This window comes from Podarcis melisellensis, assembly GCF_964234715.1.
Source record: "Podarcis melisellensis genome assembly, chromosome: 17".
Lineage (NCBI taxonomy): Eukaryota > Metazoa > Chordata > Lepidosauria > Squamata > Lacertidae > Podarcis > Podarcis melisellensis.
Genome location: NC_138534.1, coordinates 3,058,867 through 3,086,712, shown reverse-complemented (window position 1 = coordinate 3,086,712; position 27,846 = coordinate 3,058,867). Strand labels below are relative to the sequence as shown.

The following is a 27,846-nucleotide window of genomic DNA, read 5'->3' as shown; positions in this document are numbered from 1 at the left end:
ATTATGCCCAGTGTGAACCACATTTTGTAAGCCTCCCCCATATTGTTATATATTGCTATTTATAGCTATTTAAATTAGAACCACAGATTAAGTATTAGAATTAAATAAGAAAAGTTAGAAATAACTTGTTTTATGGAGGTGATTTCAATCTAATTAAATTGAGGCTCCAATAAACACCGTAATTTCACAAAATCACATTAGTGAAATTTGTTAACAGTAACTTTGGGCTGAAAATCATTACAATTTAACAAATTTAAATATGATTTTTCATATTTATTTCACTCAAAAAATCAAAATTACCCACATGGGATTAATAAATCAATTATTCACCATTTGTAACAGTTATATTAATGACACGTGAGTGATTATGATTTTACAGCATCTTGAAGACTAACACTTTAATTATGGCATGAGCTTTCTTTTAGCTTGTGCTGTTTTATCTGTGTAAGCTGCTTGGAGTCCTGAACTAGGATAAAGGCAGGATATAAATAATAATGATGATGATAATATGTATTAGCTTATTCCAGAGCCCTGTTCTGATTCTGAGATGCCGAATTGTGACCAATGTGTTTAGAATCTGATTACAGTATAAACAGTTCTAAGCTGTATATGCGTAACTGAATTATGGATTAAGTAGAAGCTGGCAAATGTGGCCTCTTTTTTTGCTCTTCAAAATATGGCAACCCTATATATTTTTACTATGATTATAATTTTAGCACCAAGTTTTGTTTAGGTTATTATGAAACTATTAAACATGTATGAATGAACCTAACATACATATTTTTAGAAAATCACGTCTCAGATTAAGATAGAAACACCACGGTTTGCTGCACCTCCCTGCCGAGTGTAACAGAGCAAACGAGATTTGCTTCTCATCTGCATAATATCTGGTATGAGTGACTCCTAATGACTTAGGCCTGGAACAGATCAGAAGTTCCCCTCCTTGCTCAAATGAACACGTACAAAAGCCAAGGTTGGGAAAAGGTCCAGGCAAGAGCGCTCACACCTCACATGAGGAAGCATATATCCCTAGATGTGCAGGTGAGGAACCCTGCCAGCTCTATTTGGCCTGAGGACATGTGTGCATGCTTTCACACTCATATTCTCCCTCTCTCGCCCACGCTCACATAGGCACTCAACTCTCCAAACAGAGGCACATATTCATACCCTCACTTTCCTAACTCTACCCAAAGTGCCAGCTTGGTTGGAAAGTTAAATAATGAAACAGACCAGATAGGAAAGTTCTCTAACACCTCAGTGTATGTTGGCAAATTTAAGCTAAACATACACCAAAACCTTTCCGCTACTACACCTAGTGATGATGTGCAAAGAAAGTCAGCTGCAAACACGTTCAGCTCCTAACGATTTGCGTCTTCAAAACAATGTTAGCTCTCTTGACTGCACCTACATTTTTAGAGATAGCATCAATATAAAAAAATGAAATGTTACTACTAGTTTTAAAACTTTTGCCAGCAGAAGGATTAAAGAGAAGGCAAACTTTTTGTGGGGGAGGGGAGAGAATAGAAAACGAGGCAACAATTAATTACCAGGTTAATGTCACCAATTAAGAGTCCTATTCTCATAATTCCAAGTTCATATGCAGGGATTTTATGTTACTTAGTGACCAGGAAAATGCATTCTGAACATACTTATACATACATATTGTCAGGGTTTCTGGGAGAGAGGAGGAGATGACAGAGGAGACGGAGAGCGAGTGGGAGGAGGGGCAGAAGGATGAGGAAGAAGATGACGGAATTCTGAGGGAATCCACGAGTCTGAGCAGCGAGTCAGAGGATTCTCAAAAGGGGGTTACCTTAATCAAGCAAAAGGGAGGAGAAGGGAGAAGCGGAGAGGAGCCCAGTGGAAGACAGACGCAGCAAGAGGCGTCTCAGCCGGAACGGAGTAAAGGGGGTGGAGTCGTCAGCCTCTCGGAGGGAGCAGGATTAGGAGAGAACAGAGAAAGGGGGTTGGAGCAAGGTGTTCAGCCGGAAAGGGTGGAGAGCAGAACAAGGGGTGGTGTAGCGGTCGAAAGAAAGGTCAGCAGCAACGTACGCGCGCCAAGTTCAAACGTAGAGGCGCGCGGAAGTGGAGAGAGCTCAGGGGAGGAGCCCGGCCCTAAAGCCAGAAGGAGGGGGGAAGAGGCGGCAGAGGATTCAGCCTCAGGCGAGTCACGGAGAGAGGGAACCCAGGGGGGCAGGAAGACCCTGCGGAAAAGAAAGGAGAGGAAGAGGTGGTCTAGAGCCAGGCTATTAAGTTGGTGTGGAAGAGGGGAGGAGTCAGAGGGGACTTCAGCGGTCTAACGTGACAGACGTACGGCCACGATGCTGAACTGCACGAGAAGCAGAAATCTTCAATAAACTTTTCCTGTAAATAAACTGCAACGGAGTGAGGTCTCTTGTGAGCTGGGACCCGTCCTGGGTGGCCGTGACAGTAAGTCCCCTCTCAGAAAGCAAAAAATTTTTTTTGCGAAGCTCACGAACGGGAGCAGCCATGAGCGCTGAGGAGCAGCTGGTTGCACTGCGGGATCAGGTTACCGCTCTCACATCGGCAGTCATTGCTTCGCAGAAGAAGAATGACGACTTGGAGAAGACGTGCCAGGATTTGCAGGCAAGGTGGGAACACGCGGACAGGGCGGGGGCCCCAGGTTCCAGAGCGGAGGGCATTGCGCTTGGACGGAGGGGGGGTGCCCTGGTTCCGCATTTTAATGGCAACTTGCAAGACTATCCCAATTTCAGAGCGGACGTCGTATATGCACTGCATTTACTCCGTCACGATTTTAAAGATGAGGAGGAGAAAGTGGGGTTCATTGTTTCGCACCTGCATGGGGAGGCCAGGGCTTGGCTACGCAATCTGTGGCGCGAAGATGGACCGGCCCGTCGCAATTCAACTGCGTTCATCAAAGCGATGGATTCTTGTTTTCAATCCTCTGTGGATGTGGACATTGCGCGCCGTCAAATGCACGGGCTGAGGCAGGGGAAAGCGACTGTGCGCCAATACCACTCTAAATTTTTTGCATTGCTCACCGCCTTAGATTGGCCAAAGGACAGTAAGCCGGTCAGAGATCTTTTTTGGGAGGGATTGAGCCCCCCCATCAAGGATGAGATCGCTAGGGGGGACAGACCCCAGACCCTAGAAGACGTGGTGCAACGGGCTTTAGCTATTGGAATTCGACATGAGGGACGTCCGTGGCACGAGGAGGACGGGCCCCAAGCGCGTGCGCAAGCGAGGACTCTCCCTTTTGTGCACAGGGATTTCAGCCGTGCGCACCCCTCGCCAATGGGGAAGGACAGCGAGGAGCCAATGGAGATTGGTGGTGCTAGGGCTCAGAAGCCATCCCAGAGCCCTGTTCCTGGTGCAGCCAAAGCGAAGCCTCCTAGAGGAACCAGGAAGTGTTACATCTGTGACAGTGCGCACCATATGGCGAAAGAGTGCCCCCAGAGGCTCCAGAAGCACACTGCAGCACTGGCAACTGTAACAGCAGAGGTGCAACCAGGGGAGCAGCTTCAGGGAAACGACAGTGCCTGGCTGGAAGCAGAGCTACTGGGGCTCAGCCAGGCGGATCTGTAGACAAGCCCCCAGCATCACTGCAGAGCGTGGACCCTTTGCCTCCCAGACCGGCAGTTCTGCTCACAGCAACACTCCAGTTGCCTGATGGGAGACTCCTCGAGGTTCCAATAACGATCGATTCGGGAAGCAACGCCGACTTCGTGGGACTGCAGTTCGTTAAGCAGCACAACATGGCGCTCCTGCCTGCAACGACGCCTCTAAACGTGGTCACGGTAGACGGCAGGAAGTTGCTGGGGGGGCAAGTGGTGCAGCAAACCCCTCCCATGATGATGCAGATTGGCAACCATCGAGAACTTATTAGTTTCAATGTCACCCACTTATCGGACACACCCATCGTGTTAGGCATGAGTTGGCTGGAGAGGCACAGTCCCGCGGTTGCGTGGTACCAGCGGCAGATCACCTTTTGTTCATCGTATTGTGCTCAGCATTGCTTTCAGACCGATCAGGGAGGAGAAGCCGAGCAGCAGTTGCATCTGGGTATGGTGCAAACAGTGCCTCACAAGTACCAGGACTTCTTGGAGGTTTTCTGTGAGAAGGAAGCTGACAAGTTGCCGCCTCACAGACCTTACGACTGCGCGATTGATTTAGTGCCAGGGGCGCAACTGCCTGCTGCCAAGCTGTACTCCATGTCGGAAGACGAGATGCAAGAGCTTCGGGAGTTCATAGACCATAACCTCAAGCGAGGTTTCATCCAGGAATCTAAAGCAGCGGGTGGCAGCCCTGTGTTCTTTGTGAAGAAGAAAAACACGCCCCAAAAAAGGCTTATAGTGGATTACAGGTTCATAAACAGCTTGACTAAGCCCAAAGCTTTCCCCATGCCCAAGATTGACGACCTTTTAGCGACCGTCAGGAGGGGCAAGATTTTCACCAAGCTGGACCTACGTGGAGCTTACAATCTCATCCGCATCCGGAAAGGAGATGAGTGGAAGACCGCCATGTTCACCCCTCTGGGCACATACGAATACAGAGTCATGCCTTTCGGTCTCCAAAATGGCAGCCACGTTTTTCAAGCATTTATGCACCACGTGCTAGCAGGTCTCCTCTACAAGAAGTGTGTCTGCTTTCTCGACGATATCCTGATTTTCTCGGAATCGCCGGAGGATCACGATAAGGACGTGAGGGAGGTCCTGCAGAGGCTGAAGGACCACAGGCTGTACGCCAAGTTGGAAAAATGCCAGTTTGATGTCAGAGAGGTTGATTTCCTTGGCTACAAGTTGTCCGACGAGGGACTGGCCATGGACAGGGCTAAGGTTCAAGCGCTGTTGGACTGGAAAAGCCCTCGAAATCGGAAAGAGGTCCAGAGGTTCATCGGCTTTGCCAATTTTTACCGCAAGTTTATTAAAGGTTTTGCGAACGCGACGGCGGCTATCACTGACACCCTCAGTTCCAAGAAGAAGAAGTTCGTCTGGACCGAACAAGCGGAGCGGTCCTTCCGGACGCTTAAAGGTCTTTTCGCCTCCGAAGAGCAGCTGCTCCACGTGAATCCCGGCAGACCCATGCGGGTAGAGACCGATGCGTCAGACAGAGCGGTTGGGGCCGTTCTTTTGCAAGAGGATTCACACGGCAACTGGAGACCGGGTGCGTTCTACTCCCGGAAGCTCAGCAAGACGGAGCGCAATTATACCATATGGGACAGGGAGTTGTTGGCCATTCATGCAGCTTTCAAAGCGTGGCGACACTTCTTAATAGGAGCCAAGCACACGGTGCAAGTCCGCACGGATCACAAGAACTTAGAGTATTGGCGGACGGCTAAGTTACAGACCCAGCGACACATGCGCTGGGCGGAGTTCTTTGCGGATTTCGACTTCAAAATAGAATACATCCCAGGAGACTCCAATGTTATTGCAGACGCGCTGTCCCGAAAGCCGCAATACTTGGAGGAAGCAGCTCCAATCGCAGCAAAGCACATTTTCGCACCGCAGGCGTGGACGTGCGCTACCATCGCAGTCGACCTGGACGCGGTGCGACGCGCGTTGCAAAGGGATCAGTTTGCACAGTCCAAGATGGAGGAGCTACGCGGAGGGTCGCGAGACAACGATGAGTTCCAATTGCAAGATGGACTTTTGACTCGTAAGGGTGCCCTTTACGTGCCCACCGACGATCTTCGAGCCAAGGTTCTGCAACAATTGCATGACGCCCCTAGTGCAGGCCATTTCGGCAAAGAGAAGACGATGGAGTTGGTGGCTAGAGACTTTTGGTGGCCCCAGATGAGAGGAGAGGTGGCGGACTACGTCGCCAGGTGTGATATCTGCCAGAGGTCCAAACCAGTGCACCAGAAGCAGGCGGGATTGCTAGAACCGCTGGAGACACCGCAGCAACCGTGGGAGAGGGTAGCGTTGGACTTTGTTACGGACCTGCCCAGCTCCAGAGGTAAGACGGCGGTGTTAGTGGTGGTGGACTTGTTCACCAAGATGGCGCATTTCATCCCTTGTGCCAAGGTGGCGACGGCAGAACAGACCGCAAAGCTCTTCATCGATCACGTCTTCAGAGTGCATGGACTTCCGCAGTCCGTCTTGTCCGACAGGGGGCGCCAGTTTGTTTCCACTTTCTGGCGAAAGCTTCTGGGCATCTTGCACGTCAAAATCAACCTGACATCGGCGAGACATCCACAAACCAACGGTCAAGCGGAGAGGGTCAACGCGATCATGCAGCAGTACCTGCGGTGCTACGCCAACCAGCGACCTGCGGCGTGGGTGGACTATCTGCCGATGGCCGAATTCGCCTACAACAACACGAAACACGCATCCACCGGGGTGACGCCTTTCTTCGCGAACAATGGCCGTCATCCCAGAACCTTCCCGAGATTTGCGGCACCAGGAGGGGGGGGGCCTCAAGATGCCGACCACTTTGCAGCGGAGTTGCAAGAGGTGCACGAGGAGCTGCGGAGACATTTGGAGCTGGCAAAACAGGCGTATAAGGTGCAGGCCGATAAGCACAGGAGGGCGGGAGAGGACATCCAGATTGGGGACTGGGTGTGGTTAGCAGCCCACGCGATGCCGGCCAGGTCATTGGCCAAGAAGAAGTTAGGACACAGGCAGCTAGGGCCATATCAAGTTGAGGCTAAGATCAATCCGGTGGCTTTCCGTCTAGCCCTTCCGGAGGGTTCCAGGGTGCACCCGGTCTTTCATAGGTCGGTGCTCACTCCCTACAAAACCCCACACAGGTTTCAAGAGTCAGGAGCACTCCCAGAGCCACGTAGGAGGGCGCCTGAGGGGGGGGAATCGCCAAGACCAGAACCTCTTAACGAGGTCACAGAGATACTGGACTCGAGATGGGGGGAGGAGGGAGTTGAATATTTTCTAGCCAGGGAAGGCACTCCGGCCTCTGCCAATAGCTGGGTGCCGGGTTACGCGTTGGACGAACCCCTGTTGAAGGAGGAGTTCCATGCACTTTTTCCGCACAAGCCCATGCCCGAGGAGTATTTTGATGATTGGCTTTTCACGCCCACTTTGTCAGACAGCACGTTCGAGGGTTTCTCCTCACCCGAGGGCCATACGCCCGAAACAAGCCCGACCAGGGATCCGAGACTGGGGGGGGAGGAGACAGGCCCTTGTTGGTGGGTGGATCAGCCAAGGGAGGCATGGAGTCAGAGATGGATGGTAGGTCCTTGGCAGGCAGCGCCAGGAGAAGCAGTGATGGAGGAAGAGACTGTGAGGTCTGTGGGTGGGGAACCCGAGTTCGAACACACATATACGGAGATGACAGAGGAGAACGTTGAAGTGGACAACTTGTATCCTGAACCGACCCCGGAAGAACCACGTTTTCCTCAACCTGCACCCGGCGAGCGGGAGGGGGGAAGGGGGGGCTTCGAGGGGGGGATGGATGTCAGGGTTTCTGGGAGAGAGGAGGAGATGACAGAGGAGACGGAGAGCGAGTGGGAGGAGGGGCAGAAGGATGAGGAAGAAGATGACGGAATTCTGAGGGAATCCACGAGTCTGAGCAGCGAGTCAGAGGATTCTCAAAAGGGGGTTACCTTAATCAAGCAAAAGGGAGGAGAAGGGAGAAGCGGAGAGGAGCCCAGTGGAAGACAGACGCAGCAAGAGGCGTCTCAGCCGGAACGGAGTAAAGGGGGTGGAGTCGTCAGCCTCTCGGAGGGAGCAGGATTAGGAGAGAACAGAGAAAGGGGGTTGGAGCAAGGTGTTCAGCCGGAAAGGGTGGAGAGCAGAACAAGGGGTGGTGTAGCGGTCGAAAGAAAGGTCAGCAGCAACGTACGCGCGCCAAGTTCAAACGTAGAGGCGCGCGGAAGTGGAGAGAGCTCAGGGGAGGAGCCCGGCCCTAAAGCCAGAAGGAGGGGGGAAGAGGCGGCAGAGGATTCAGCCTCAGGCGAGTCACGGAGAGAGGGAACCCAGGGGGGCAGGAAGACCCTGCGGAAAAGAAAGGAGAGGAAGAGGTGGTCTAGAGCCAGGCTATTAAGTTGGTGTGGAAGAGGGGAGGAGTCAGAGGGGACTTCAGCGGTCTAACGTGACAGACGTACGGCCACGATGCTGAACTGCACGAGAAGCAGAAATCTTCAATAAACTTTTCCTGTAAATAAACTGCAACGGAGTGAGGTCTCTTGTGAGCTGGGACCCGTCCTGGGTGGCCGTGACACATATGCATATACTTATTTCATACATGTTCAGGGGCTGATCCCTGGTTCATATTAATCCCAGGAGAGCAGGGGAAGGGGCAGTAATGATGGACCAGTAATGATGGACAACCTTGCATGCCATTAGCACTAGTAATTTCTCTGCAGCACATGGACACAGGGAAGAAGAGCACTGAGCATTCTGTGCTCATGTGAGGCCATAAAACTTCAGGAGCTCCCTTCGTGGTCTGAAAATGCACCATTGAACTTGTCTGAAAAATCTTTTCAACACAATTAGAGTCCTTGGCAGGCAAGGAATGGGTTCCTTGCAGGCAAGAAATTAAACACCACTGTGTTAAACTAAGATCAGACTAAGCATTACATTAGTTGTGACTATAGTTTGCCATTGAGGGCAAATCGAGGCACCTCACCACCCTCTCGATACCTCCATCCCTCACCTACTTGTTGCCTCCCTTGCTTGCTGTCACCCACCCTCCTCCATTGTACCTTTGTCCATGGCCTCCTCCTCCTCTGCCAGCGCCACAGACATACTTCCAGAAATCAGCTTCCGGAAGTGCTGAGATGGAAGGAAGAGGAAGAGCAGTAATGCCCGGGGCCAAGGTAGGTATTGCTTCCCTTATTTTCTTCCACACTCTGGTGTGGGCCAACTGGCTCATGCCACAGGGTGGGACAAAAAAAAGCCCATCTTTTGGTCCTGGGCTCTGGCCAAAATGGGACATCTGGGATTGAGATCAGAGGCTGGGGAGGCTTCTGTCAATCTGGGATGTCCTGCATAAAATGGGACCATTGGGCATTATGTAGTTCATAATACTTTAACTAATAGCACATTGTGGGGGGCAGTTTGGTGCCATCAGGACAGGATTGAGGACAGACATCCAGGGCCCCACTGAGAACAGCAGAGCTGGCTTACCCATTTTAAGTCAGTGAAGTAATATACATTACCATCTAATTCAGCATTATGTCTAGAATCTAAAATTACCTAACTACACTCTGGGGGGAGGGAGGAGCAGAATCAGGGCCACAGCATGGGGAGGGGCCCTTGCCACAGTCCTGACTGGAACTGCCCACTCCAACACCATGCCCCTTCTATTTACAAGGGGAAGAAACTCTCACTGTCCCAGTATTGAATGAATTGGCTCCCTCCACATATGGGTGACGCATGGGCATCATCTCCAGCACATTCCCTGATTGGTGGGCTGTGGTCACGCTTCCAAGGATGCTGAGAACCAGATCTGCCATTTTTACATGGCTTTCATGTCTTCTGATTGCGCCATTCTGCCCCCCCCCCCCCAGGCAGAGGGAAGATAGGATATGACAGTTGTTCCACCAGTGTAGCCACAGGAGCAAATCTCTTGTCCACCCCAGGTGTAGTTGATGTACTGTATAGAACTGCTCTGTATTGGTATATTTGATATAATAAATTTCTCTAATAAATTTCATTAAACTGACAGAAAAACCCACTCAAGTTTTTACACACAAAAAATTGGGCCTTTGTTAAGATAAAAGTGGTAGCTACCACCCTCTGGAATGCCCTCCTTCAGGTAATTCAAGAAGCAGAGACAGTAATGGCATTTAAACAGCTCTTTAAAACCTGTATGCTTATTCAAGCTTTCTGACCTGTGTACACACTCCTTGGTTTTATAGATGATGTTGTAACCCTCCCATACACGATTTCATTGTGTCTGATCCTTTCCAAGGCTCTGATTGTTTATCTGAGCATACGAACAGCTTGGGAACACCTCATGCTCACTTTTCATTGGTCTAAAAAATATGCTTCTACAGACCAAACTATATCAACTATATGCATCATGACGCGCATCTCTCTGTGTGTGATTTACTGCTTTGTTTCAGGCAAATTCTCTCACAAAAACCTCACTAACCTCATGGCAGAACCACCTTCGTAAAAGCATCATATGGAAAGCTAATTTGGGGGGTGGAAGTTTTAAAAGAACAATTAAAGTATACAGTACCTACAAAAATAGATAGGGAACCCCAATCATTGTATTTGCATTTTCCACATAGCAAGTATTTTTTAAAATAACCATCTAGCAACAGGTCAGACAGTCACTGCATTCTAGAATACCTGGCAGGACATTAAATGTTGATCCACACAACCATAAACGCCAACCAAACAACAGCAAACAGAAAGACAAAAATGTGTGATAAACACATGTAAAACAGCTGTAGCAGCACTGGTGTATCCAGAAATGCAAAGCCAAGCAAAAATCATCGCTTTGAGCATATACATATATCCACCAAGGTATATGAACATGCATAACGCTACTGTACTGGCTCAGCTGAGAGCAACTCCCATGTATCCAGACATTAAAACACAAATAGGAAAGCCACACATGCATATAAATCATGGCATTAAAATGTATGCAAAAGGAAATCTAATCATTTCTCCATGGCCATTTGTATTCATTGGGAACAGAAATAGTTCAATTTATACAGGCAAGTGTGTACCACTCAAAAAATGTCACAGCATGCATGCGTTTTGTACTTTGGCATTGATCACCGGCTGCAAACAGACTCAAGAACCACCATGCTTGCAGAAAGTTAATACAGTGGTACCTCGGGTTAAGGACTTAATTCGTTCCGGAGGTCCGTTCTTAACCTGAAACTGTTCCTAACCTGCTGAAGCACCACTTTAGCTAATGGGGCCTCCTGCTGCCGCTGTGCCGCCGGAGCACGATTTCTGTTCTCATCCTGAAGCAAAGTTCTTAACCCGAGGTACTATTTCTGGGTTAGCGGCGTCTGTAACCTGAAGAGTATGTAACCCGAGGTACCACTGTATTGAAAGACTGCAGGGCCTAAGAAGTGATGCTCTGAGACAAACAGTACAGCTATGACTGGTTTGATTCATCAAGTGTTAGACAGCAGGCATCTCACACAAAGGGTTTGCAGGTGCTCCAGCCATGCTGGATAATGGGCAAATTGCTGATCATCCAAGCTGGGTGCACTACAGGCCTTGGTAATTTTGTCCAAGGCAGCTTCCCCACCCTGGTGCCCCCTACGTGTTTTTGACCACAAATCCCATCAGCCCAGATTGTTGGCTTTGCTGACTGGGGCTGATGGAAATTGTAGTCCAAAATATCTGGAGGGTGGGTGGGAGAAGGCTGGTCTAAGAAATTGACTGATTTACTCAGAGGCAGCAGGCTTGTAAATAACCATGTTACTAGTTGCCTGCAGCTTGTAAGAATTTGCTCCAGGTGACTTGGCAGAGAAGCTTTCATAGTTTAGAAGACATACCCCACTCTACTTCAGACGCAGATGGCTAACCAGGTATATGAGATCAAACAGGCTAGTAAAAACTTTTGTGGGCAAGTAAGTTTTGCTGACATCATCTCAGTAAGATAGCAGCCTAAGGCTTCATCTGCATAGAAAGTTGTTCCTTTACAAAACATGGCTCCCCTTGGTTCTGGACAGCCATATTCATACACCCTTGCCCACACCTGGAGTTTGTGCTACCCTAGAGTTTGTGCTGAACTACCCTAGAGTTTGTGCTGTAAACGGGACTGGGTAAGTGATGCAATTCTGCATGAGAGCAGGAACAATGCAGATTGTGGTATCAGGGGGCAATTAAGCTTCCTGGGAATATGACCTGCTGCTTTTTTAAAGCAAGTTTCTACTCCTCACAAATGTGAAGTTGTGCCTGAAAGTGTGGGCTAAATAATATTTCTAGGGGTCAGGAAGTAAGTGAGATGCATCATTCTCACTTTTCCACATGATTACCAAAACAAGGGTAGATTTACATAAAATGTTTTTATATACAGCATATAACTGCAGGAATCAGCAGTACAAGAGTAATACAGCATAATTTCTCAATTTTCACAATCTATCTGGGTGACATGGAATCATAGAATTGTAGAGCTGGAAGGGACCTTGTGGGTCATCTCATCCAACCCCCTGCAATGCAGGAATCTTCTGCCCGCTGTGGGGCTCAAACCCAGGACCCTGAGATTAAGCGTCTCATGCTCTATCCACTGAGCCATCCCAGCTGCTATATATACATGATTCAGCTTTTGTTGATGAAGGATTTGGGTTGCCATTGTGCAGAATTTTGATTTTACTTAATTCCCATTTACGTTCTTCCCATGGTGTATTTCATAGCCTGGACAGAGAAAAGCGGCCGCAATGAAGTAGAGGAAGCAGCAAAACAAGAATAAAACAGCAAAAGTGAACAAAAGGAAGAGGGTTGGCTGAACCTCCCCCAATCCTCTCTTCAGAACACAAGAGTTCAAGCTCGCAGCCCTGCAGGGCCAAGGCAGCTAGGAGTCTGCTGGGTTAGCAGAAGGAAGCAAGGGCACAGGGAGACCCCTTCGTTTGCCAGATTTATCAGCAGAAGCCAAGGCAAAGCAGCGAGGGGATGGAGAAATGGTCGGAAGCCCTTCCCCCAACCCTCTTCACAAAAGCCTCTGAAAAATCAGAACTGACAACTTGGAAGCTGAACTCAACCCAATGAGCAAGAGGGAAGAGAGAAAGCTCAGTTGGGAAAATGGGGAAAGGGGAATGAGTTGGCTGGAGAGAGACAGAGACAGAGAGGGGAATTAGGGGGATCTAGGTCCAACCCCCACTGTGTATGGCTTAATACTTGCATGAGAACATGGTGTAGAGGTGGAGGTGCTGGAGGCTTGGTACCAAAGACAAGATCGGAAGGCGCTTTGAGCCCCTCTTGGAGGCATCTGTACCAGTCGCCCCTGGTGGTGGCGGAGGAGGGGAGGGGGAAAGGGGGTGTGTGATTGCACTGACAAGTGCAGAGGTCAGAAGTTCAAGGGCCTGCAGTCAGATTTATAGCCCACCGTATCCCACAGCATCAGCGCAGGTAAACAATATTTGCTCTCTCATTCATAAAAACATGGCTTATTAAGAGAGGGAGAGGTTTCACAGATTGCCCTGCTTGAAATTTGTAGTCTTATTTTTAAAAAGAATAAAATAAAGTTGTAAGTCACTTTGAATATTGTGATTGCAATAGAAGGATGAGGAGTAACTCATCTTAATAAATACACAATAAACAACAATTTTGTTTTAATGTTTGGTTTTATTATGGAAGCCACCCAGACAGGCAGGGTATGGAAATAATAATAATGTCTGTTGGGCATAAACTCCACCAAAGTTCACCTGCCAGCTTCCACCTCAGCTGATATTTAGATCACAGCATTTAAAAACAGGCTGGTTCAGCCTTTTCTCTTCCTGAAGCTAAAGGGCAGCCCCTCTCTCTCTCTCTCTCTCTCTCTCTCTCTCTCTCTCTCTCTCTCTCACACACACACACACACACACACACACACAACCTGCTTGGTGTCCGTCTCCATGATGACAGCCCCCTGAAGTGACCATCTTAGTTAAAACCTGTGAGTTTGTCAAATCAAAATACTGTAGCCAAAACCTGACATAATATCTGAGGCGGCAGCAGAACTATTTCTTTGCCTGGCAGAAAGGAAGGTTTGCAGTTGTTGGTTCTTTCATTTATTGAGCGTTGTGTTTTTGCTGCCTAGGAGGGGGGTTTTCTGCCTCAGGTGCCAAATAACTGAACTGGACTTGGGTCCTATGCAGCTTGACTTGTGGGTTGTGGGGGCTAAGCCATTTCTTGCTCTGCCTCAGGCAGCAACCATTCTGGGCCAGCCCTGCACAGCTGTGCCACATTTTGCTTCAGGGCAGGGCAGTTTCTGTTAGCAGGAGAGAGAGGGGTTTGTTTTTCCAGAATATTTAACCTCAGCTTCGCTCTTGCTCAAAGCACCTGACTACAGTATGAAGTTTGAAACATTCTTGCTCACCTAAGATGCAGAATGGCAGAGTGGGGCAGGCACCAACCGTGGGAATGGTGCCCAGCTTTGTAAAGCATTGGGGGTATAGGAGTAGTGGTAACAAGAGGTCTGGCGAGGTACTCAAAGAGGAAATTAGACCTAGTAGCAGGGAGAGGCTGCTGCCATAAGACAAAGCATCTCCTTCAGTCTGTTATGGAACTAATGAAGCTTAAGCTTCAGGGCCCCGAATCCCAGAAGGGCCCCAGAAGTGACTTGCTTAAAATTTTGGGGTCTAGTAGATCTAATTTGAGGCTCACTGATTTGAGTAAAATTGATCAATTTTTGTTGTTGTATATATTGTAACAATCCCAAAGTTTGAGAGTTAGTAGCACAGATATTGTAAAGTATGGTGGCCTGTCGTGGAACAACCCCATTGAAGAAGAGAACAGCGGTTCCCCAGACCTTGTTGCTGGTTGCAAAGGGGCCCCCATGACACTTCAAGCTTCAGGGCCCCAGAAGCGTAGGTCCACCACTGCCTTCCGCCTTGTATATTTTTCAGTGGCAGAAAGGGAGACAAGGCCCCATCTGCACCATGCATTTAAAGCCCTATTAAACCCACTTTGACCATCATGGCTCCTCTCCCCTTGCAAAACATCCTGGGAACTGCAGTTTGTTACGGGTGCTGCTGAGAGTTGTTTGGAGACCCCTCTTCCCCTCACAGAGCTGCAGTTCCCAGAACTGCCTGGGAAGAGGGACTAGTTTTTAAGCCACTCTGGGAATATATGGTGTGCATGTACAGAGGTGACCAGCTAGGCTCCAATGCACTGTGCAAATATCCATTAAGACGAACTGTCGTTTCGCAGGGCACATGCAAGAGGACAAGAGCATCTCAACAAAATTGTGCCCCACGCCAACTGCTGCGTGTGGTGCTGGGACCACTTGGCCTTCCTGGCTCCGATACCCAAAACGCCTTGAACCAGCCCTGCTAGTGGGACCAGGGGCACTGCCTTGGTGCCAGGATTGCTGGTGCCGGTGCTTGTAACATTTTGAGCCCCAGAAGGCCTTTGAGTTGGCAGTCGAGGTTTGTTGCAAGATAGCAGTGAGCCTAGGCAGGTCCAGAATGGTGCTGTGATCCTGAGGAGGTGAGCAGCAGAGGAGCGCTGGGGCAGAGAGAGAAGCGTTGCTGGCTGATCAACTCACCCAGCCTAGAGGAAGTTGAACGACCGGAACCCAAGAAGGGATGTTGCGTTACAATCAACAGCTTTGCTGTGCAAGGGTGTCTTAACAGGGGAAGTGGAAATTAGTGTTTTACAGCCGAGGGAGGTTACAGGGAGGCAGAGGACGCCCGGGTCCTTTTCCTGTCAGTTCGGCACGCGGGCACGGCGCACGGCTTTCTTTTTTCTGCACCTTAAGAACCTCACCTCTTGCTCCAACCCCTCGACCACGTCTCTCCCGCTAAGAACCCGAGTTTGCAGTCACGCCTCGCCACCACCAGCAACAATATTCTCCCGTCTACAAAATCTGGGTCACATTTCTCTAGGTTTGGGTGGGGGAGAGAGAGACAGAGACAGCGTTCCTCTCGCAGCCATATAAATGCAGCTGCAGTGAAATCCAGCGCGGCTGGTATTTGACGCGGGAGCACCCCGAAGGGGGCGGTGGGGAGGCCCCTGGCCGGCTGGAGGTCGGTCACGCAGCTGAGGACGGAGGAGCAACGGCGCCCTGGACCCCCGCGCCCCCGAGCGAGGCCCAGGGGGGCCAGGAGAGCGCGCTGCAGCCGCCGCCACTTGCACCTGCAGGCAGATGCCCGGCTGGCTGCTCCCGACGCCCGCCCGCCCCTCGGCGCTGCGTTGGCGCAGCGGCCACCCGACAGCTGCCCACCCCGGCCAGCAATGCCTCCCCTGGCACACAATGCCCTCCCCACCCCTGGCCTGCCCTGGCGTCCGCAGCCCCACCCCCGGCCCTCCCCGCGCAGCGATGCCCCTTGTCCGGCCCGCAGGCGTCGCCGGCTGCCCCCTTCTCCCCGCGCAGCCTCCCCCACTGCAGCCCGCGCACCTCCCTCGGCCGCCGCCCCCCCCGATCCCCCCCGCCCCCCGTCCTACCTTTCACCTGCGTCTCGTACTCGGCCAGGCTGCCCCGCTCGCGGCGCGCTTTCCCCGGCGCGCTCATGCCGGCGGTGCGGGCCGGGGCGCAGCAGGGCCGGCTTGTCCGCAAGATGCGCCCGGCAGATGCGGCGCGGTGTGCCGCGCTCCCGGGCGAGGCGCCGCCCCCTTCCCTTCTTCTGCTGCTTCCCTTCCCCAGAGGCAGAAGCTGGGGCTGGAGCGGCGCCGTTAACCCGCTGCGCTCCGGCTCCCCTCCTCGCCGTGCCAGCCACAAGCGCAGCCCGTGCCAGGCGCGCACTCGCTCGCTCGCTGCTCTCCCTCTCCCAGGGCTGCAGCCAAAGGCTTTGTGTCGCCCTGTCCAGCCTGTGGCAACGCAGGCCCGGCCGGCAACAAGCCCCACGGAGACGGCAGCGACGGTTGCACCACCAGATCACACCCTCCTCCTCCGCCGCCGCCTTCTGCGCATCAATTGAGCTGGAGTAACTGAAAAGCCGCCGCCGCCGCCCCGTTTCCTGGCAATTACTAGCGACGAGTTAAAACTCGGCTCACACGGGTCTCTTCAACAACTGGGGCAACTGCACTCGTTAGCGGCGGCGGGGGCGTCTGGCGGGCTGCTGGGGGAGCAGGGTGCTGGGCGAGATGGTTGACCTGTGATCCAGCAGGGCTCTTCTTCGGAAACACGAGCTGCCCCCCCCCCACACGGCAGCAATGTGTGGGTTGCCCCAAATGTTCAGGCATAGGCTGATATGACCTAGGTCAGTTAGCCTGGGCTCATTTAAGCAGGCATCGGGACCCCAAAGTAAGCACGCGCGTGGACATTGGGTAGGTAGAGGTGTCAGGGAAAGGTGCAGCCACCTTGTTACATGCTTGTTACATACATCCTGTGGGGATCTGTGAACAAACTCCAGGGCGACTGACTGTTTGAATCAGCAACACAGGAACTTGCCTGCTCTCAAGTCAGACCATTGTGTCCATTGAGTGCCATATGTTTATTTGTTCATTTATTAAGTTTATATACTGCCCTTCATCCAAGGATCATGGGCAGTTTTCAGTATAAAAACACAAACACACATAACATAATAAATAAATAAATCAATAATCCCCCCCCCCACAAATTAAAAGGCCATATAGATAGTTTAATCAGCCAAAGTCCTGGGGAAAGAGGAATATTTTTGTCTGGCATCTAAATATAGGTACTGAAGGTGCCAGGTGAGCCTCCCTGGGGGAGCATTCCACAAACATTGGATTAGATCAGCCTTCCCCAACCTGGCGCTCTCCAGATGTTGTTCAACTACAACTCCCATCATGCTTGGTCAATGGCTGATAGGAGTTGGGCATCCATCTGGAGGGCACTAGGTTAGGAAAGGCTGGATGAGGCGTTTTGTTCCTTCCATTGGGTCCTAGTGTGTTACTGAAAAACCCAGAAGCTCTCTGGAGAGATAGATTACACCTCCACAGAGCTGTGAACTTACATCCGGAACCAGGATGCTCTTGTTTACAGTGGTACCTCTGGTTAAGAACTTAATTCATTCCGGAGGTCCATTCTTAACCTAAAACTGTTCTTAACCTGAGGTACCACTTTAGCTAATGGGGCCTCCTGCTGCCGCCACACGATTTCTGTTCTCATCCTGAAGCAAAGTTCTTAACCCGAGGTACTCTTTCTGGGTTAGCGGAGTCTGTAACCTGAAGCGTCTGTAACCCAAGGTACCACTGTATATGGTCCTTTACTCTGGGATGAATTATTTGCTTTGGGCCCCTGGTGCAGCATTTCACTTATCCATCAAATGCTTGGTTATTTGCCAGTGGTGTCGTATCCATCACCTGCAGATCTGGGTTCACAGGACATCGCTAACAGCAATATAGCTAAGTGCTTGGAGCTACCCTTCAATATTTCTATCTAGTATTTCAGCAACATGCAAATGTACAGATACTAATCAGCTATGATATTTAATTACTTGAACCGTTATGATTGAACATGAAATTGTCACCCTGAGGATTGGTTATAGCAGAAAGGCAGAGTGCAATAAATAAACCAATACATTATGTAAGTCTTTAAATTGTAGAATGCACAACTTTGCACTGCTCTTTGGAAAAGACAAACGGAAGACAGTTCAACTAAAAGATTAATGTCCCTGATTTTGTGCCCTCTATGACCGATAGCTGTGTGACCCAATATAACTGTAGCTCTCCATAGTTAACACCCACAAGCTGCAACTGGAGCTTCCACACTCTGCAGTCCACTGCAAGTGGGACTTCCCAGCACAGGAAGCTGATTTGCTTACAATTCCACACCCTGCGCTGTCTCAGCAGAGTTCAGATGTCCTCTTGCATGCACACCCACCCCAGAGCAGCTGAACAGGCACTCTCAGAGTGGAGATTATCTACCCTCTGCCTGCAAAACCACACATCTCTAATTATATATATATGAGGCTTTATTTATATCTAAACACATACACAAAGAAGATCTATTCAGAGAGTATTTTCACACTCCTCTCACAGGCAAAAGGGATTGGAGGGAGGCAGCAGGGTGGGGGGGCAGAGGCAGGGAGGGGGCGCACTGGCAAAAGCTGCAACAGCAAAATGCCTGCCGCTCAGGAGCCAGGAGGCCTCGGCAGGGCTGCTAAGCAGACCCTAGCTGGCACTTGAGGAAAAATGAGGAACTCAGTGAGAGGGGAAGGGACAGAGGGATGGTGACAACCTCACTTTTTGGCCCCCAAACCACAGGCTTCCCTCTCCCTGGTCATCCAGCCCATTCTTTCTTGCCCATCACACACACTTAAAGCACCCCTGCTAGCACTTTGTATAATCCAGTCAAAGGGGGCACATGGAGAGCCACTGGGGAATGACTAGGTAAACACAGGGTTCACACTTAACAGAGGTTTTTCATAATAAAGTGGTGTTTGAAGCTCTCAGCAGCAGCAAATCAAAAGGTAGTTAGGAGCTGGGGGCGCTTGATGAAGTGGGGGCGAGGGAGCAGGGCTCTCTGCCACATCACCAAGGTCCTGTCTGACAACCTCCTTGCAGAGCTTTCACCAAGCAAAGATGTGCTTACTATGTCAAATTTTTGATGCTGCCTTCACATTAAGCCCAGTCCAGCCCCTTCCTTACACGCATAATTAGGCAGAAAGAGCCCTACATGCATAGGGCAGCTGGGGTTCAGCAGAAGGGGAAATTGTGGAGGGGAAATAGGTCTTCCTCTTTCTATTCAAGCTGCTGTTTCTACCGGGAGGCAGTAGGCTTCCTTAATAAGTTTTATACATTTAAAAATCTATTTCTGAGCACTGATCTGAGCTCTAGAAAAGCAATACTACAGACATCTCCCTCCTTACAAAGGGCTTACGTTCCCGGGTACCGCTCCTATACATGAAATCATGCATAGTGGGGAGGGAACACCATCTAAAATGCCTGTAAACATCCTCTAAGTCACACACTTCTTCTTGGGTTTCTCAGCACCAGAGGAAGATGACGATGCCATGCATTTAGGCGCCATCTCAAAAAAAACCCAGCTCCAAAGATTCATGGGATTGCCGTTGCAAAAGCTCCTAGGATAGCTAGCTGTATTCCCTCTCTTTTCAGGCCATTTTTGTCCTTTTTATGTCTTTTTGCAGATCAAATCTATTTATTTATTTATTTCCTAATGCTGCACATATATGTGGTCACACGCAAGTGGGGAGATGTATGATCAATTATAGTAATATCAATCACAGCTACTAAGCGGTTGCAGCTTTTGGGTGCTTCTGAAAGGGAGTGTCATCATCAGACAGCAACTGTACTTAACTGGTTTGGTTGCAGTGCACCTGGAAAACTGTAATAGGGAGTCATGAGTCACCAGGCACACTGAAACATGTGCTGGTGAGCCACAGCCAGGGCCGGCCCACCCATGAGGCAAGGTGAGGCAACTGCCTCAGATGGCAGGATCCACAGGGGCTGCAGATCCTGTTGTAGATCTTTATTCCTCTCTTGTTCCTGATGTAGATCTTCACTTCTCCGCTTCCCTGGTGGAAGGGGGACACCATTTCATGGTTCGCATCAAGGGCCAAAATGTTTTGGACCAGCCATGGCCAGAGCCACCATTGGCAGCATGCCCACTGCATGTCTGGGGACACAGCGAACACCAGTGTGACATGTGTGCAGCCAGGTGAAACATTATTGTCACGTCAAGTGGCTGATTAGGCAGACCCTTTCAACAGTATTTGCCCTTAAAGGTGCTTAGTGACCCAACCTGCATGCAGTCAATAATTTGCTACAAAGATTCTGGGTTGCTAATTGAAAACAAGCAGACACACATGATGTGGTCAGAACCTCCTATCTACTTAAGGCCCATTATAGTCCTGACTCCCGACTAATGGGGATTTCAGTGGAAAACAGATTGAAATGAGATGCTAATTTAGAATTTGGGTTAGGGTACAATTGCACAACTCTTTTCGAGCTCTCAAAACTGCAGAGAAGTTGACAATGAGACACAGAAAATCCTAAGAGATGCTGTGCCATTTTTTAAAAATGACCCTATACCAATACAATTCTGCACAATTTAATTTAGAGAGGTCTCACCATTTATGCAATTTTAAGATTGTGTTTAACTTATTCATGGGAAAAGGCCAAGCAATCTGACCACCAGGAATTCTTTTTGCCTCTTCACCTGTTTAGTCCTTTATGAATTGTGAGAGTTCATCAAAAACTACTCAGAAAACTTTCAAACCTACTAGAATGTGATCTAAACCTCCCTTTAAATCCATCTCAGCCAAAAGATGGGAACTCACTCAAACTCACCAACAGATGGTACCTAACACCAAGGAAACTGGCACTGATATGCCCAGGAACCTCACCAAAATGTTGGAGAGGCTGCACTTCCACAGGCACATGCCTCCACATGTGGTGGGAATGCCCCAAAATACAACCCTTCTGGACATCAGTCCTACAAGAGATATGGAAAATAACTAAACAGGTATTTGAACCGGCCCTACCGAACATCTTCCAAGATAATAATGTCCACTCACATTATACAGAGCTTATAACCCACCTACTCTCAGCAGCCTGAAGCCTCATAGCCAGACACTGGAGAGACCTCTCAGGAGTAAACATGGACCAGCCTTACGAGAAAAGCTAACCAGCAGACAAACTGACACGGGGACAAATAGAAGAGGACTCTTTCACCCCGGTATGGCTTCCCTTTATCTCATACACAGCCCAACAAGATGACAAGAAGAATACCACCAACAGCATACAAATCAATCTGGCTTACTTGACCCAACAAGCCCCCCCCCCACTTCACAAATGCAAACAAACCTCACTGCAGACAACCACAGACAAGCATCCACACCCTGGACCCCCCCCCAATCCCTCTCACTACCAAGGAAATGTAATAAGCAAATAAAAGGAGAACCTACCCAGTTGATGCTGACACAAAACCCCACATGTACACTGTAAAAAAATAAAAATTTCACCGCCACCCCTCCTCTCCCCGCATCTTCTTCCTGGCCTTATACTGTACTCAACACTAATGTCTCATAACACATGTAGCTGATCTGTAGAAAAGACTGTACAGCCTGAAAAAAGAGACAAGGCACTTTTGTAAACCAAGAAAATCTTTAATAAAAAATATTTTTTTTAAAAAAAGAAAACTTGTAAGCCCCTTCTCATCAGTACAAGATTTACAAACTTGTTTCTAAAAACAAGTGACAGCAGAGATCTTCCAGAGGCTGAGTTCTGTCCCACTGCCATATGGATGCATGGATATTATTATGGGATACATACAGCACTTATCTCTATGTGCTCTTCCATTCCTTTTCCACTCCACTCCCAGTCCTCAACAAGGTATTCTGAATTCTGTAACCAGAGATTTAACAAAAAGTAAATCACACTGGCGCCATGAAGTGTGCATAATTTGTTCCAAGCAGAGAAGTTTGTGTTTCCAAGGCCCATATTCAGCAAAACCAATTATGCAACTATTTATTTGCTGATGAACTGAATGATGGCAGCTTCCTAGTCTTTAATTGACAATTATTACACCCATGTCAGCACATCATCAAAATTGGAAAAAGAGAAACCAGTGGGAGGGAGACACATAATGACTGTCTCTAGTGGCCATTTACCACTTCCATATGAGCTAATAAAAAATATTATAGGAGTCAAGAGCCACAAAATGTCTTAAGCCATTCTTCAAGCACTAGTAAAAGATTAGAAAGGCAGACTCCAGCTGTGAAATGATAAAGTAATAATACACCAATAGGGGTGTGCAATGGGCTTTTGTGGGGAGGGAAACCCCGACTTCCATGATATACAAATACTGGAACTCAGAGACAGAAGGTTTGACATTACAGATGGAAAAATAGAAACCACAGATGAGTCAGTGTGTTATTTGTAGTGCCATTCTCCTAGTGCAAGAAACCATGTGTGTGTGTCTTATATATCTACACACATGGAAGATCAGATGGTTCACTCTCTTAACCCTTGCCTACCATCTTCAATATTTTAAACAGGCATCTGGATGCTTAAATCCTTTTCAGGGCTAGATTCACCAGAACTGAGCCATTCACCTTGGGTAGGGGGAGGGAAAGGTCCGTTGCCACTCTCTTCCCACATTCTTGGATTTCTCTGCTACATCCGCTCCATTCAAGAGTCTAAAGTTCATGGGGGAATTCAGTTACAGAACCGTCAGAGGCTGGAACGTGGCAGCCACAACCAATGACACTCAAGGTCTCTTCTGAGTCATGGTAACTGCCTTCTGAAGTTGCTCTCTTGGCACGAGCTGAAGAGTATCCAGGGCGTGAATCAGCTGCTCCCGGAAATTGCCAATGAAAGTGTTGCTAAGGAAAGCTGGGAGCCCCCCAACGCCATCGCGCAGGGTATAGAGGGGGACACGGATGAGCCCCATCACCTGAAGCCACAGAGGAAGGAAATCAGGTCAAAAATGCCCTTCTGAACCCTTCCCTCCTCTCCTTCTCTCCCCCCACCCCATGAAGCAACCAGGAGTATGTGAGTTCAGCAAGAGAACAGAATATCATATTTGGGCACACAATTTAGCTCCCTGAAGATTTCAACTTCCTTTAAATAACAACATCAGTTTCTAGCCCCCGCGGCTTCCAAATATTTTGGGGCAAAACCTGGTCAAATCTCAGGAACCAAAGAAGGTGCTGAGTGATCAGAGATGACGCTTCAGCTCCCTGCAACAGTGGCGTAGCGTGGGTTGTCAGCACCCGGGGCAAGGCAAGTAATTTGCGCCCCCTAACCCGTGGATTTGCGCTCCCTAACCCGTGGATTTGCGCCCCCTAACCCTAACCTCCAGATGTTGCGCCCGGTGCGGCCGGCCCCCCCTGCACCCCCCACGCTACGCCACTGCCCTGCAAAGCTCTTTCTTCCACTCCATGACTATTAAGGCCAGAATAAATTATGCAAAACTGGGGGAAATAGATGAGAAAATTGTTCAAATTAAGAAAATCTGCATAATTCTTCTTAATTCACGTAATTCAGGCAAGCTGCAGAATTCAGCTGATTCTGGGGGGAAACTGGCATTATCTTGGCCCAGAAGTTCATAATACATAATGCAGGATACATACACCAGCCCAGTGTGTGGCAGTCCCCAAACCAGACAAGACCAGCCGCACCCTACCCTGTATTTCCCACACCTCTAAGCCGTGTTCTTTGGCCTGCGTGGCCCTGTCTTCTAGGGTCCGGAGCTCCTCCAGGGTAAGCTGCTTGGCGTAGAAGTGCGTCACCACTCGCCGTGGCCCCTCAGGCACATGGGAGCTCAAGTAGTGGTCCTCAGCCACGTGCAGGGAGGCAGCGCCAGGGCCCAACTCTTCATGCAGCTCCCTATTCAGACCCTCCTCCAGAGACACATCCTGCGGGTCCACAAATCCACCGGGAAACCCCAGGCGCCCATCGAACCGCATCTGCATCTGCAAAGGGAACAGACAAAGCAGGGCTTTGGCTCTCTTAAAGCAGCAACACTGGATACGACTTTGGATTTATGAAATGGTGGGTTGGATTTGGGATCCTGCCCTTATTATTTAATATCTGCATTTATAGCTCATCTTTCCTCCAAGGAGCTCAAGTTTGCATACATCATCCTCCACACCCTCATTTTATCCTTACAACAACCCTGTGAGGTAGGTTGTCTGGAACTGCCCTAAGATAGCTCTAAAACATACCCAGTTTCATCTGCCATTCAGTAACACTTAACCTTCACTTTTTTCAATTTCTGGGTCTCCTGTTCATCATCACCTGCAAATTTCTCCAGTACAGTTTCGCCTTTTGCAGAAGGCTTTCAACATCCCTGCTCACCGAAATTGTTGGAGCTGGTCTTCTTCTGCCCTTTTATTTACTGGTGTGCTCCAGCGAAGGCCATTTGTTACAAAGGTGAATCAACTAACTCCACACTCTTTGCCTTTCTCCTCCATTCCCAGTACATGGGACAGGTGCCTATTCCTGCATTGCAGGGGGTTGGACTAGATGATCCTCAGGGTCCCTATGATTCTATGTCTTGCCCCCCTTTTGGCAAGGTTGCTTGCCCTTCCCTTTGACACAGAAGTGCTCTCGAGGGGCTGCTTTATGTCCTTGTTAGAAAAGGCTGAGAAAGGAAATTATTGGCAACTGTTAGTTTTTCCCGCTGATCTCACTTGGATCCCTAATGCAGCCCACAGGTTTACAAAGTTCAAGCACAACCTGGTTTCTTGTGACCAGTTTTGTTGATGGCTCATCTGTCTTAAGATAACAGCCCACCTCCCCACCCACTTCAAACTCATCAAAATCAATCCCAGTGTTTATACCAGGAGTTCTGAGACAGCACTGTTTAATTTCAAAAATACATGCCTCAAAATCACACCTTCTGACACATAACTTTTGCCCCCTAAAGCTTACCGGTAATTATCACTAAGTTGCTAAACTTGGGGGGGGGGGAGCTATCAAAAAGAAGGCTAGGCTAGGATAATCATTTCCCCTGCCAGGACACTATTCTTAGCGGTGTGGTTTTTTTAACAGATGAGCATTCAATCCTGTGGGACCATCAGGCCTGGAGGCAAAGGTCCAGGGCCCCAGCTCAGCTCAAGAAGCAGGCGGGCCCTCAAAAGCAACACGACTGGCTCACCACAGGTTTAAGTTAAATAATACACGCTGCCTTTTAAGAAGCAGGGACGGAAGACCGTTAAGTCCGGAATCTAAAATTATCTACGTGCAGCAGTGATTCAATCACACCTGCCTCAAACTGCAGCCTCAATAAATATTGCTTGCAGCCATAAGCTATTGTAAACCAGAACTATGGCCACGCTAAAGTCTAACAAATCTGTCGTGGCACAATAAATGCGTTAGTCTTCAAGCCTCTTCGTCGCTTCCTGCTGCAACAGATTTACAACGCTGTTCCTCTGAAAAATAGGCCAGTCACCCGCAGGAAGCATTCACGATTTAATTTCTATCCCGCCCTCCCTTCCAAAGCAGCCCGTGAACGAAAGGCGACATCCAGGGACACTTGGCTTTCCGTTCAAGGCAAGCAGCCCTGACATTAAAAACGGGTCGCGGGGCTGCGGAGCTTTGAGCAAGCCAAGCGTGGTCTGCAAGCGCCCATTTTTTTAAATTCGCGGGGGGCTTACTCTTCCTGCTAACCGGCAGATCTCCCCCCGTCTCCCCCCCCCCCAGCTCATTTCTCACCAGCGCTGCGAAACGCAGCGGGAACTTCCCGAAGAGGCGTCCGGGGCAGGGCGCGTACAGGAGGGCATGGCAAGCGTGCTGCCAGTCGGGCGGCGCCAGCTGCAGCGCTTCGGCCCTGCTCAGAGCCCGGCACTCGCCCATCGCCCTGACTCAGAGCCCCTCGCCTTCCGAGTCCACCAGCTGCGCCGGAGAGGAAACCGCGCCTCCAATCAGCGCGCGCCGAACTTTCCTTGCGGCCAATCAGAGGCTCCGGAGGAGGAAACCGTGGCGGCGCGCGGGGTCTCCCCATTCAGGCAGTTCGGCGGCGGCGGCCGCGCTCCTGCGAAACCTTGCGAGGCGACGCAGGAGCCCGTCGCCTTCCTCTCCTCCTTAGGACGAACCCCTCTGGTCCGCGCCCCGCCTCATTGCGTTAAATGCGCAAAGCAAAGGTGCACGCTCAGGATCGCTTAAGGGTCGAGGCCGAACTCACGCCAAGAAGCACCGAGGCCTGCGCCCTCCAAGCTCCCCTAGGAACCCCAGCAGCGTGGCTGGTAGGCTGCGAGGTGTCCCGCCAGAAAGCGGCCCGGGTGGCCTACTTAAAGAGAAGCAGCCCTCTGCCTGGAGAAGTCCTCTGTTTGAAGGGTTATCCAGTCCCAAGCCTGAGGCGAGGGGGGTTAGTGGTCTGTTTTCGTTGTGTTTTTAGTTTTTTAATCTTGCGTTTTTATGTTGTGCACCACCTTTAGATATACGGATGAAGGGTGGTATACAAATTTAATAAATAATAATATTGATGGAAATCAGTGAAAGACACATTGAGCAGGTACACAGGGCAGTCTCTCCCCCCCCCCCATTGCAACATCTTGTATTTCTATTTAAATTATAGCACTGCTTTTTAAAATTTGCATCTATATAGTAGCTGATACAAATTTTAGGTAAATCTGTCTTATGCCCCTTTATTTGGTGATGTGCCAATAGCTGCCGTATCTGGACTGCTGCCTGCCCTCCAGGCCACCCTGCAGTTAAGAGTGGCTGGGGAAACCCAGCCAGATGAGCAGGATATACAGTGGTACCTCGGGTTACATACGCTTCAGGTTACAGACACCGCTAACCCAGAAATAGTACCTTGGGTTAAGAACTTTGCTTCAGGATGAGAACAGAAATCGTGCTCCGGCGGCAGTGGGAGGCCCCATTAGCGAAAGTGGTGCTTCAGGTTAAGAACAGTTTGATGTTAAGAACGGACCTCCGGAACGAATTAAGTTCTTAACCCGAGGTACCACTGTAAATAATAAATTATTTTATTATTATTAAGGCTGCCATTTTCTAACTTGAGCTCGTTGGATCCTTATAAGGGAGTTCTCAATGAGATCAGAAGTGATGGATGAGCTTCCCTGGAGGAATGCTTGCCTAACACTACATTCTTCACGGATTTAAGGGACTGAGTGTGAGCCATTCTCCATTCACACAGAGCAATGGCATGGTCTAGTGGTCCTGGGCAGGATCCCGCATGGATTGAGCATGTGCCTAGATCTCCCAGGATCCTCTGCAACATACAGAGGCTGCTGAGCAGTGGACAAGTCCACATGGAGAGGGGCTCCCTGAAGCTGCTGTTTGGAAACCACGGCTTCAAAATCAGAACAGTTGCACATTCTGCAGAATTAAATGGCAGTTAGCCTACAGTCAAACCACTACAGACTATAAATGAGGGTCATACTTTCAAGTACTTCCCTCCATAATTCCCTGTGTACTATGCAAAAACAGCACATTAGAAAAAGATTGCCTCTCCATGTTGGCTACAAGGTCTGGTTGGCTAATGGAGGAACCAAGACTGTTGGCCTATACAGAAGTCCTCCCAATTAGTTTAGGTGGATTTGGGGAGGGGGTATCCTCTCCCTCTTCTCTAATATGAGGCTGTACCTGGATTCAAACTCCAGACAAAAGGAAAGTCTTCCTTTGAAGCCCCTATGCTCCGAGCATCTTTGAGTGGGCTTTCAAGTTGGGGGGAGCTACAAATGCCCTATGATACATGTCACTGCTCACTGGAAACCCTCCCTCTCCCGGCATGCAAAAGGTAAATTGATCTTTCGCCTTCCTTCCCCCGGCTTCCCAATCTTGTCCCTTTTAGCCACTAGAGGTTCATGTTACTAGTAGATACCTCTCACTCGCTCTGCTGCATGTTCTGGCCAGTTGGGGTGCTTTGTCCAGTCTTTTCCTCTATGGGTCCTTGAAC

At 49.6% G+C, this 27,846-nt stretch overlaps 2 protein-coding genes across 5 annotated transcripts in view; both read right to left on the bottom strand.

The window, feature by feature from the left end:
* ARHGAP4 (Rho GTPase activating protein 4) overlaps positions 1 to 16,451 on the bottom strand; it is a 47,184-nt gene extending 30,733 nt beyond the window's left edge. For all 3 annotated transcript variants that reach the window (XM_081895110.1, XM_081895112.1, XM_081895111.1), the window contains exon 1: positions 15,999 to 16,451. In XM_081895110.1, coding sequence (XP_081751236.1) covers positions 15,999 to 16,065 — 67 coding nt within the window. In that variant the 5' untranslated portion in view covers positions 16,066 to 16,451. The remainder of the gene's footprint in view (positions 1 to 15,998) is intronic.
* A 5,114-nt stretch (positions 16,452 to 21,565) lies between these two features.
* Positions 21,566 to 25,822, bottom strand: NUDT16 (nudix hydrolase 16). Of its 2 annotated transcripts, none has more exons than XM_081895046.1 (3): positions 25,641 to 25,822; positions 23,608 to 23,896; positions 21,566 to 22,875 (listed from the first exon to the last, which is right to left on the bottom strand). In XM_081895046.1, the coding sequence occupies exons 1-3, from the start codon at positions 25,779 to 25,781 to the stop codon at positions 22,805 to 22,807; spliced, it is 501 nt and encodes a 166-aa protein (XP_081751172.1). In that variant the 5' UTR covers positions 25,782 to 25,822; the 3' UTR covers positions 21,566 to 22,804. The 2 variants fall into 2 exon arrangements, with proteins under 2 accessions (XP_081751172.1, XP_081751171.1); XM_081895045.1 differs by having other exon boundaries at positions 23,624 to 23,896.
* Positions 25,823 to 27,846: the final 2,024 nt, after the last annotated feature.